General features: G+C 39.7%; 1 protein-coding gene across 1 annotated transcript; it reads left to right on the forward strand.

Moving 5' to 3' along the window:
- The first annotated feature begins 1 nt into the window (after position 1).
- On the forward strand, positions 2-8,860 carry LOC144650831 (vacuolar ATPase assembly protein VMA12-like). Its single transcript, XM_078510593.1, has 6 exons — positions 2-297; positions 4,788-4,867; positions 4,961-5,050; positions 5,414-5,450; positions 5,895-6,007; positions 8,690-8,860. Exons 1-6 carry the CDS (start codon positions 81-83, stop codon positions 8,765-8,767), a joined length of 615 nt encoding a protein of 204 aa, XP_078366719.1. The 5' UTR covers positions 2-80; the 3' UTR covers positions 8,768-8,860.
- The last annotated feature ends 2,459 nt before the right edge of the window (positions 8,861-11,319 follow it).

Here is an 11,319-nt window from a genome sequence, read left to right on the forward strand (position 1 = left end):
TTCTGAGAATTTTTGGCGGACGCTTCCGGTTTGCGTCATATGAGCTGACTGTCAGATAGCGGTTCTTAACAAAAACCAAGATGGCGGTCGATGTGGTGCTTACAGATGTCATCCAAAATACCATCACAGAAGCTATAAAATGCGACCACATTCCACAGAATCTTGCAGAAAGATTATCAAAGTATACAGAAGTGTCCCTAAGAAAGCAAAGTTCAGCGGAAGCGGAGAATAAAGTGCCAATTCCGTTCAAGTTAGTAAAGCAACTTTGGGAATGTCTTCGAGAGAAGCAGGCTACAGGTACTGTAAACGTATTTAATTTACATATACCTTATTACATGAAATTTTCGCGACACGTTTATTTCGCGATTTTGATGTGCGCATATTTCGCGACACTAAAATTTCGCGATTTTGCGAAAATTTTGTATTTTGAATCAATTTAATTTCGCGTTTTTGAGTAAGACACAATTTACATTTCCTTGGCAATATTATTTAACATGCCTTTGAATTAAATAAAACGAAATCTTCAAAGGAACAATTACATCAAAATTAACAAAAACTCATGCCATCAAGGGCGAGACTAAATCTCGGCAATAGCATCAACAGAGCAGTTCTCAAAATGTTTACAAGGAGGTCATGCTTGTACGTGCATGAGTAATTGTTCTTGAGCTTTCCTTTAGTGGTATTAACCCCTTGCCTACCAAGGACGTATATATACAGTAGAACCCCGGTAACTCGAACTCTGAAGGGAAACGAAAAACAGTTGGAGTTAGCGGGTTTCGAGTTATCGGGGTCGATTGAATACTTAATTTGCCAAGTTAATAATTGATAGTTTACTGATTTTTCAGTACTACAGTATACAGTACAGTGCAAATTGAACTTATCTTGCCAGAAACTCTAACACGGCCATACATTCTAATGATAAGAGTGAAAATGGCTGTCAAATACGTGATCTCTTCGTTGCTCTAATCAATGGGCAACCGTGACGTCTTGCAAGAACCAGAATTCGAGTTATGGGGGTAAATTTGACCCAAATTTTGTTCAAGGGAAACGAAATTTAGTTCGAGTTAACGGGGTTTTCGAGTTATCCGAGTTCGAGTTAACCGAGTAAAAATGACTGAAAAGTGGGGTCAAATCCAAGGGAAATGGAAGTTTGTTCGAGTTAGCGGGGTTCTACTGTACGTCCTATTTGTTGTCATGCAACGACCGAGGACGAATGTCAGACAACTTGCCCCCCGGACAACTAGCCCCAGACAACTAGCCCCCAATCTGGACGACTAGCCCCCACTTTCTGGACGACTAGCCCCCAGTTCTACTTAAGATAAAATTTACTTATGCTTACCGAATTACGATTTGCTTTTGATCTCCAAACATTCTACGATAGCAGGGCACGAGCACGAAATATGTAGCGATTATCAAGTTGCTTCGTGTTGGCGACAGATTTATTATGTTCAGTGGGAACTTTACGTTTAGTTTTGCCTAAACCTATGAAGAGATAAGAATTTTAACTGCTATTTGTCCTAATTGCTAAGGAAATTCGAATTGCGGTGACAAAATACTGCCCAATTTACATAAACTTCGCATCGACATTCGCATCAATCTTACGCCATTTTGCGGTTTCTTTATGAAGAAGTATCGCTGGCGCACACAAGCCGCGACGGGAAATTTAGCATGCTGGCATGTGTTATAAAATTTTCCATGGGAAAAGACAATTCTTGCGTGGAATAAACAGGGATAAAAAATTCTTTCTAAGCAAATGAAAACTATTTTATGAAACAGGGAGAAAATTGTTGGATACTCGCGCTTGGGGAAAGTAATCATTGGTCATTGACTTTTGTATTGTTGGTGGCTCCTAAAGGAGCCGTTTTTGTTGGCTGCAGTAGAGCCTTTGGTGTTTGTGTTTTATTATTAATTTTCTCTATTTATTGGCTTAACAAGGTGAGCACAGGCCTCCAGTAATTCTCTTGCGTTCTTCTCGTCGTCGTCGTACTCTTTCCATAGCGCGAACAGCCGTTTCTGCATTTTCTTGTAAGTCGTACGCTGGTGTCTCTTGAGCAGCTTGTCAGACACCAGTCTGATCTGAAGGTTGACCAGCAAAGCCTCCTCATGAAGAAGCTTGATCAGTGTGTAGAGGGGAAGCTGGGCTTTGCCTTTCGCTCGTCGGTTTAGTCCGTTATGCCACCCCTCAAGGTCGTTGTTGGTCCTGACCGCCTGTTTGAATACGCTCCAGGAGGTTGGTGGGAAGAACTCGCTGCTGACCCAGTTTTCGTCCACGTACTTCACCATTTTTTTGACAGCACGGCCGCTCGCTTCTCGTTTCAGGCGTTGGAATCTCCTGGGGATCTTATCAGCGGGCAGGTAGGGCAACGCCATCAGCTTTCGCAGATACTCGTTTGTCCCACGGTCGTTTTTGTACGCTTCTTGTAGTCCAAGCTCTTGAACCTTATTACATGTATCACTAATTAAGCGGTGGGCTTGCTTGCGAAGGTGAGATTTTTTAGTTTTTTTGTCTTGCTTTCTTGGCTTGCGAAGGTGAGATTTTGTCGGTCTACTTTGTTTTCTGTGTTCCATTGTAAAAGCACGCGCGTTTTAATTGAACCTTTTTAGAGTTTTGAGTGATTTGAATAACTTTAGAATCTGGAATGAAAACAATGTTTGATTAAGCTTTCAAACGAGCTAAGACTTTTTAACCCGAGGATATAACTCAGAGGGAAAACTTCAGCTTTCAGGCTGAAGATTGTTTCGTTCTTTCGCATGAGAGATTTGAATAAAGCTGTTCATCATTTTAAGTCGATCAGAAAGCGATCAAGTTTGCGAACGCAAGATTGCTTCGTTCTTTTGCATGAGAGATTTGAATAAAGCTCTTCATGATTTTAAGTCGATCACGAAAGCGATCAAGTTTGCGAACGCAAGATTGCTTCGTTCTTTCGCGTGAGAGAGTTGAAGACGTTGAATGAAGCTCCGTTCAACATTTTAAGTCGATCATGAAAGCGATCAAGTTTGCGAACGCAAGATTGTTTCGTTCTTTCGCGTGAGAGAGTTGAATGAAGCTCCGTTCAACATTTTAAGTCGATCATGAAAGCGGTCAAGTTTATTTTAAAGTCAATCGCTTTAGTATCTAGAAAGTTCAGCGAGAGAAAACTTCAGCTTTCAGGCTCGCGATAGCCTGGGTTCCAGTGTTTCGTATTCAATATGGCGACCATATTTACGATCGAAGCTAAATGCATTTCAGTTTGTCGAAGAAGAGTATAAGCAACTAAGGTAGAGTACAAGAAGAGGTGTTACAAGTTTCATCTTTTAAACACAGAATAAGGTAGGGGGCTAGTCGTCCAGAAAGTGGGGGCTAGTCGTCCAGATTGGGGGCCAGTTGTCTGGGGCTAGTTGTCCGGGGGGCGAGTTGTCCGGATACCCCGAGGACGTATATATACGTCCTCAACCAAAGGACACCACTGAAAGCCTGGTTGTTCGCGATGCCTTGAATAAATCATCCCTGGTTGTTGAGAAAGGTCTGGCACTACTTTTGAAAGACCGCTGACCCAATAAAATTGCTTTTTTTCTGACAATTTCCAAAATGGCGGCTTGTGTGCGTGAAGTCATAATGTACACAGATGAAGCTATTGCTCAAAAATTTGGCAATTGTGACTGTGATGTTAGCGATTTAAGTCACAACGACTTTGAGCCAAGTGATTCTGAAGAGTTTGAACAAAAAGAAGAAGAAGGTGGCGAAGAAGAAGTTTCAATCGATCAAAGATATTGAACGTACCTCCAAATGCACATGGTCAAGGCAATTTCTTGGGAGCTGAACAAGGCAACTGTACAGTATGAGAATTCGGAAAAGGCAGAGGAATTCATTTTAAATGCTAATATAGGTGTACATTAATATTTTATCCGAAAAGATGCCATTGCTTAGCCAAATTTAGAATGTCATTAAAAATTCAATATGGCTGCTGGTCGCTTAGTGTGTTTGGCTCTGGTAGGCAAGGGGTTAAACTTATTCTTTGTTGATCATTGACATATGTGTGTCACTTAATTTTCGCGTCATGTTATGTTCGCGACACTTATTGTTCGCGTCACTTCAATTTCGCGATTTTTTTGGAATCGCGAAATTCGCGAAATTAACATGTCGCGAAAATTTCATGTAATAAGGTATTTTCAGAAATTAAGAAATAAGGTCACCACGCTAGCTCTACAGAGTTTGTATGCATGTTTATGTGTGTGCTGGGACGGGAAGGGAGTTAAGGACTCACAACATATAAAACAGCAGGGCAATCAAAGATAAAATTCTAAAAAAGTTTTAAAATATAAAGATAAAAACTTAATAGGGTCTGGAAGGGTATTTTCAGGATCCGGGATTTGACCAAAATACAGTGCGGAATTCGGGAAAACGCAAAATATCTTGACGGGATTCAGGATTTAACTGCTCTCCGGGAAGTGGGATAAACTAAAATTTGGGCACGGGATGCGGGATTTTTAGCCTCTCCGTCGGGAATTCAGGAAGTCATAACACAATTGGATGTTCAAGCAGCGAACGCGAATCAACCGGGCGAGCACGTGGAGTCTGTTTCAGATAAGATGTGGTAGAAACTGTTCCTCCGCCCAAGGGAAACAATAGGGCTATGGGGATGATAATGACTTAAGTGTTTACAAGTTCTCCCCCCAGTCTCACTCACAGTTTTGAAATTGGCTCCAGACTTCTCATTTGAAGACCGAGCACGTTCCCAAAAAATACAACTGTTTTGCAGTTCTCTTCTCTCTTTAGATGGTAATCCCTTTCCTATCAATCTTTTCAGATTCTAGTTCTAAGATGCATTTACATGAGCTGCTCATAGGAAGTGAAGTATTTGTTGAGCCTTTAAAACAACCAGAAAAGGCAAGTGATGTTAGTTCAATATTTGATTCAATAACATATCTTTTGTATTTTAAAAATGCACTTATTTTTAAATGTAATTTGCATTTTTAACAGAGTCCAGAACTTATTGCTCGACTGAAAAAGCTGAAAGCAGAACAAGAAAGATCAGAATATGATAAAATGGTTTCAAATGTGGATAGAAAGGTACCTTGTACCTTATTGTTACTTATTTTCGCGGGACTTAAATTTTGCGATTTTCAAAAAATCGCGAAATTAAAGACCCGCGAAAATTAATTCTAAACGATTTCTATTGTATTTTTTATGCTAATTACGTATTTTTGGCCAAATAGCGAAAATTAATTCTCGCGAAATATTCCTGTTCCATTTTCGCGAAATTAAGTACCCGCGAAAATAAGTAACAATAAGGTATATATTTTCTTCTTTGGAATTGCCCTCCCCACTCCCCCCTCCCCTAACTTCTGCTGACCTGATTTCTGTCCTGTTATTGACGTTGTATGAAACAACTTTGCTCTAAGTTGTTGCCATTAACTCTGTTTTTCCTTGTAGTGGCATCAAAGTGATGGAATGCAATTTGGACAGGAAGGTATTTGTAATTTACTGCACTTCAGGCTTGACAGACATCACTGAAATAAAAATAAACCATATTTTCATCCCTGCTGTACAGGCCTATTACAGCAAGGGGCCCAATGTTTTTGTCTCTCAATGATTTTTTTGTATATTCAACAACAACTTAGAACAGTCTGAGAATGAAATGTGTGCTCAAAACTCTAAGACCAGCATAACCCTTTTTTCTTATACCTGTAGCTTCTTTTGAAAGATCAACATTCTTGTTACATATTCTCTGATATTTTTCTGGAGAATATATTCCCCCGTTAAACTCGAGTTTGAGGTGTTTTCAGTTACCGTGGGGGTGGGGGGGGGGGATGTCATTACACCATTTATTCTCCCAAGCCACCTTTTAGAATCCTTTGTAAAAAGGTAAGGAGAAGTCAAGATTTAATCACTGCCATATGTTTTTGATTTTCAGTACGATCTGGTAGTAAGCAGTTGGCTTCTGTCATCAATTTCCTTCTGTCAATAGTGGGGACATTTGCATTTGGTTACATTGCGTCTCAGTATGCTATTCCTTCTATAGCTATGGTATGTTCTATGTGCTTTGGTATTATTACCATTATTCCGTAAAGTAACATTTTATGCAGTGGAAGATACACTCCAGTCAAACTTTCCATAAGACAGTGTTCACCCATGGGTGCACAATGAAACTGTCTTTATATAGTTAGTAAAGGAATTAATTGCACTGCCATTCTAAAAAGAAGGTAATTGTTATACCCCTTGGCGTATTTAAAATTACTTATTTTTTAAAGTGTACTGTGGCATCGTACACTGATCAATATAAAAATAGTCAGTGGATTTAAAGTTAAGGTCATTGCCCTGAAATAGAGAATAGAGAATAGTGTTTAACCAAACTTCGCCTACTGGTTTATCACTATAAGGAAACTTAAATTTTTGAAATAAAAAGGGGGGTCACCGGAATTCGTTTAGAAGCAGGAAGACCTTGTATATTCCATATAATTCCTTTAAAATTCCTCTGCGAGTACTAGTAAAGTACACGTTTTTAGCAATAGACTAATTTATTTTTCAAACACAAGAATTAATCTGTTTTTATTTTACAGAAAGAATTTGATCGCTACACCCAAAATATGAGAAAAAAATGATAGGTCACCAGACTCGTTTACAAGAAAGCGACAATATACTTCTCTCGCGGACTAAGCCGCATAGAAAAAAGGCCGTCATTTTGTTTATGCGCGCGCAAAAAATTCTGCGCAGTAAGGATGCGCAATACAATACAGGGCAATGACCTTAAGCTATTGCAAAGGTCTTATTTTAAAATCACCCAGAAGTATAAGGGGTGGTGAATGGTCCTTCAAAAACTGTGTGTCTCGCAAAATTTTAGCCAAATTTCAGGGGTCTCGTTGTCTCGAATTTTTCTTTGACGCCTTCTCGCAGTCTCGATTTCTTTTGCAAGGCCAAAAATGGTCTCAGGCTCGCAGAAAAGATATTAGTCTCGCCGTCTCGCAAAGTCTCGCATTTACCATTCGACACCCCAAGTATAGATCATTTTCCTTATAATAAATGTAAATTATTTAATCCTTATAATAAGTGTAAATTTATTTCCTGTCGATTGCATGTCTATTTTTTCTTGTGCAATTTTTTGCTTTTGTTTGACAAACATAGGGAAAAGAGAGGTTGCTTGAATGTACAGTTGAATCTTGATGACTTGACCCCTCAATAACTTGACCCTCTCGCTAACTCGAACCTTTTCAATTCCCCTCCAGGTTGTTTTCTTATTAATTTAACCCGTGATAACCTGAACTCCCGATATGGTAGCCTGCAGTGCAGGCATTTTCCGTGGGCGCACGTAGTATTAGTTCACAATTGAGTAGATTGACCGCCATGTTGGATGATGGCAGAGAGAGATTTGGTTTTCAGCCTCCCTTCTACTACCCTAGGACCACTTCTCCTATCCCCAAGCTTCTCCCGAGTAAGAATCCAAGATGGCGCCTGATCAAAATGCATTCAAATATGCTCACTTAATACGCCTGCCTTGCAGGCTACCGATATGGCCGATATCTCAGACCATTTTTTCTATTTCCCTTGAAGGTTTGAGTTATCAGGATTCAACTGCAGTTTACTAGCTTGATGTATTGCTAACTTAATTAACAAATTTTGAACAATCTAATCCTGGGGTAGGGACTCGACAAAGTTGTTGCCCAAAGCCTTACCCATTTTTGACAGAAAAGGTAACCTTTCATATACTCCATGGAAAATGGTACCTTTTTCTCATTCGTACAGTAGAAGTAAATTGCATCCCTTTTCTAAACTTTTAACTTGAGTAACCCCTTAAAATATTCAGATGAATCAATCATTAGGTGCATCTGTTCGAGATTTTCTGAAAGGCCATTTTAAATACCTAAATAACGTTTTCCTTACCCTTTCCTATACTTCAGCTTGTGATAAACCTTTTTGTTACTTATTTTTGCGGGGACTTACTTTCGCAAAAATGGAACAGCATATTTGGCAAACTTAATTTTCATGATTTGGTCAAAAAATACATTAAAAGCATTAAAAATACACTAAAATACATTACAAAATAAATTTTCATGGGTCTTTAATTTCTTGATTTGCTGAAAAATCATGAAAATTAAGTCCTGCGAAAATAAGTCACTATAAGGTACCTACCTTCAGGGTAACAATAAGTAACAATAAAGTACCTCCAGTCTTAAAAAAGGTACCCCTTTTGGGTGGTGCCCAGGGCCTGTAGACTCCATTAGGAGTACCCCACTCCCCCTTCTGTGAGTCCAATATAAAAAAACAAAAACAAGAAAATGGCTATTATTTGGGATTCATGAATAAACTGTATCCAATTCCCTGATTGTTCAATGAAACCATAGTTTATAGAGGTAAATGGTTAGGAAGCCTGGCAAAGTTCTTTGTTGTATGTTTTTGTTCGCTATTTTGGGGGCTGACCCTGCACAAAAAATGACAAAATACAACAGGTGGCTACGTGTGTTCAGGTAGCTAACCAATAGAAACATTGGGATTATGTAATTCATGCATAGTGTATGAGCGCAAAACAAAAGATGTGCAGGGTCGTGGACCTTCCAACATAAATCAAGGCCTCTTTGTTTGCTCCTTTGATGTTTGCCGGGCTTCCTAACCATTTCCCTCTATTAACTATGATGAAACACAATGTTGTTTTCTGTTTTTTATCATTCAAAAGTACTTTTAACCATACTGTGTTTATTTATTATTTTTTTTCAGCGTGTGATTCTTGGTATCCTGCTGGCTTTTGTTGTGGCAATAGCAGAATTGTATTTCATGGCAAGAGTGGAAATTTGATTATTAGACCATTAAATTTGAATTTCATTATTGATGTATATAAAAATCAAAATTATCTAATAATTATTAAAGAAAGAAATTTTGATAAAAGTGTAGTTTTATCAGAAGTCCTTTAAGTGTGTCAAAAATGTTTGCTTTGTATTAAAAAAATTACAAGCTCAGGCTAAAAAAGTTGACAGACGTATTGACAGCTCTGACTGTAGTTCTGACTAATTTTTAACCTTTTTCAGTTCAAAGAAAAAATCTGAGTCCCCGACAGGAATTCCCACGCTCGTGTCATGTTGAACAATTTCTTCGTTATTTATCACCGAGCCTAAAAATTTACCATCTTTATTATTTACTACAAACTTGATAATTTCGACATTGCTGATCCTAGCAGTATGTAGGACGCGTGTCACTTATCAACCTAGTAAAATGGCCCAGCTCACAACGAGTCTCTCGTAGCTCAGTTGGTTAGAGCGCCCAACCGGTATCTGGGAGGCCATGGGTTCGATTCCAGTCGGGGACTCATATTTTTTCTTTGTCCCACGCTCGGGTCATGTTGAACAATTAATCTTAATCATTACTTTTTCAGTTTATTCATGTATGAGTTGTTTATTATAATTAGTATATATCACGCTGTAGAGGAAAAGCCCATAGAAAGATAAGGCCAGGATAAAAGTCGGGAAGGAGCACAACTCATCGATACAACAAGAAAAAATTAATTATTAACTTTATCAAACAACCATTAGCCGTAAAAAGCCAAAATTTTAACTGTTTACCGTTTAAGCCATCACCTCATTTAGACCCTCCTCTAGTCTTTCCCTAAACTGCAGTTGGCGAATATGTACTCTCTTAAGCGGAGGTTGGGAGGAGGTGGGGAGGGGTAGGTGAAAAAGTCCGAAGATCCTTCATGGGTCCTTCATGAATCAGATCATGAATGGCGTACTCTGACATCAAACATTGATCGTTACATTTTGTTGTTGAAAAATGTAACTGAAAATCTGAAAAATGTAATATTCTAGATAAGAAAAAATCTGAATATTTATGTAACACACGAGCACTTTTTTTTAAAAAATTAGCATCATTTTAGCACTTTTTGGGCAAAAAGCAAGCACTGCTTTAAGCATTTTTAAGAGCCTACAGCTGGAAATACGTACATCTGCGATCGTAGGCTACTTTTGCCCAGAAACACTGACACTGTCTCCTTTACACAAAACAACATCCAAAATTAATGTGTGCCTAAGTAACTGCGTATGTTGGTCATTTTAGAATCGTCGGTACATATCCGAATGCGCCAATTCACGGTAATGATACCAGTAGCGGATCCAGACGTAATATAGCCTGCGAGCAGGCTCTCTTTTCGGGGGCAACGTGAATTCCCTTCTGCTCGCGGGCTCGCTTCGCTCGCCGCCTCGCTCGCCGCCTCGCGCCTTCGGCGTTCGAAGAGTTCAATTCACGTTGCCCGCGAAAAGAGAGACTTCTCGCAGGCTAATCATTTCCCATCCTCGGAGACCCAGGGGCAGTTTGTGGGGCAAGAGAAACGCGAAAAAGCGGGTAAAAAATAGCGCGAAACTGCCAGTTACATAAATCAGCATACAAAAGTTCTATTGACTGAAAGTGCCCCTGGGGAAAGATTCTTACCAGACCAGTTCAAAAAGCTCTCTGAATACTGCCTCGTGATTGGGCAGAAAAATCTTTTGTTTTCCCTTTGTATTATTCTGCCCAATCGACGACCAGCTTGACTTCGGTCCTTTTGTACACAAAAGCCAGTGCTAGAATCGCTGCTGCACGCTTTGCACGCGTAGCTAGTCGCGATCGGCCGCTTGACACATCTGCCTGGTTTGTTCGTGAAAAATATACTCTTGCTTGGAAAAGTTTCGCCTCAAACTGTCATCAATCTTTCCGTAAAAGATCTGAAAAACATCCATTTTTATAGCAGTGCAACAAGCTGCATGTCGCACACAAACTTTAATAGCTCGCAAGCAGCATTCAAGTGTTACGATTCCTGCGATCGACCACAATCTGAAGAATCCGCCGTTTCTCCGCGGGCATGGCCGTCAAACTTTCGACGTTTTCGACCAGGGGATGCACTAGCCGAAACTTTTCCTTCCCGAGCAAATTCTCCGCTAAAAAGCAAGACAGATATAGCGAGCGAACTGGCTTTGTGTACATACTTCGTTTGCATGAGAACACAACAAAAGGACCGCAGTCAAGCTGTTCGCCGATTGGGCAGAATAATACAAAGGGAAAACAAAAGATTTTTCTGCCCAATCACGAGGCAGTATTCAGAGAGCTTTTTGAACTGGTCTGGTAAGAATTTTTCCCCAGGGGCACTTTCAGTCAATAGAACTTTTATATGCTGATTTATGTAACTGGCAGTTTCGCACTATTTTTTACCCGCTTTTTCGCGTTTCCCTTGCCCCACTAACTGCCCCTGGGTCTCCGAGGATGATCATTTCCATGTATGAACGCCAAACGGCAGAAGTTGAATTTTTGTCGTTCGCGGAAAAAATAAACGTCGATAAACGTCATGCTCAATCTCTCTAATATTATACGTTAGCGGGGGAGGT

The sequence above is a fragment of the Oculina patagonica genome, chromosome 4 (assembly GCF_052425735.1).
Source record: "Oculina patagonica isolate OP01 chromosome 4, crgOcupat, whole genome shotgun sequence".
In the NCBI taxonomy this organism is placed as follows: Eukaryota; Metazoa; Cnidaria; class Anthozoa; order Scleractinia; family Oculinidae; genus Oculina; species Oculina patagonica.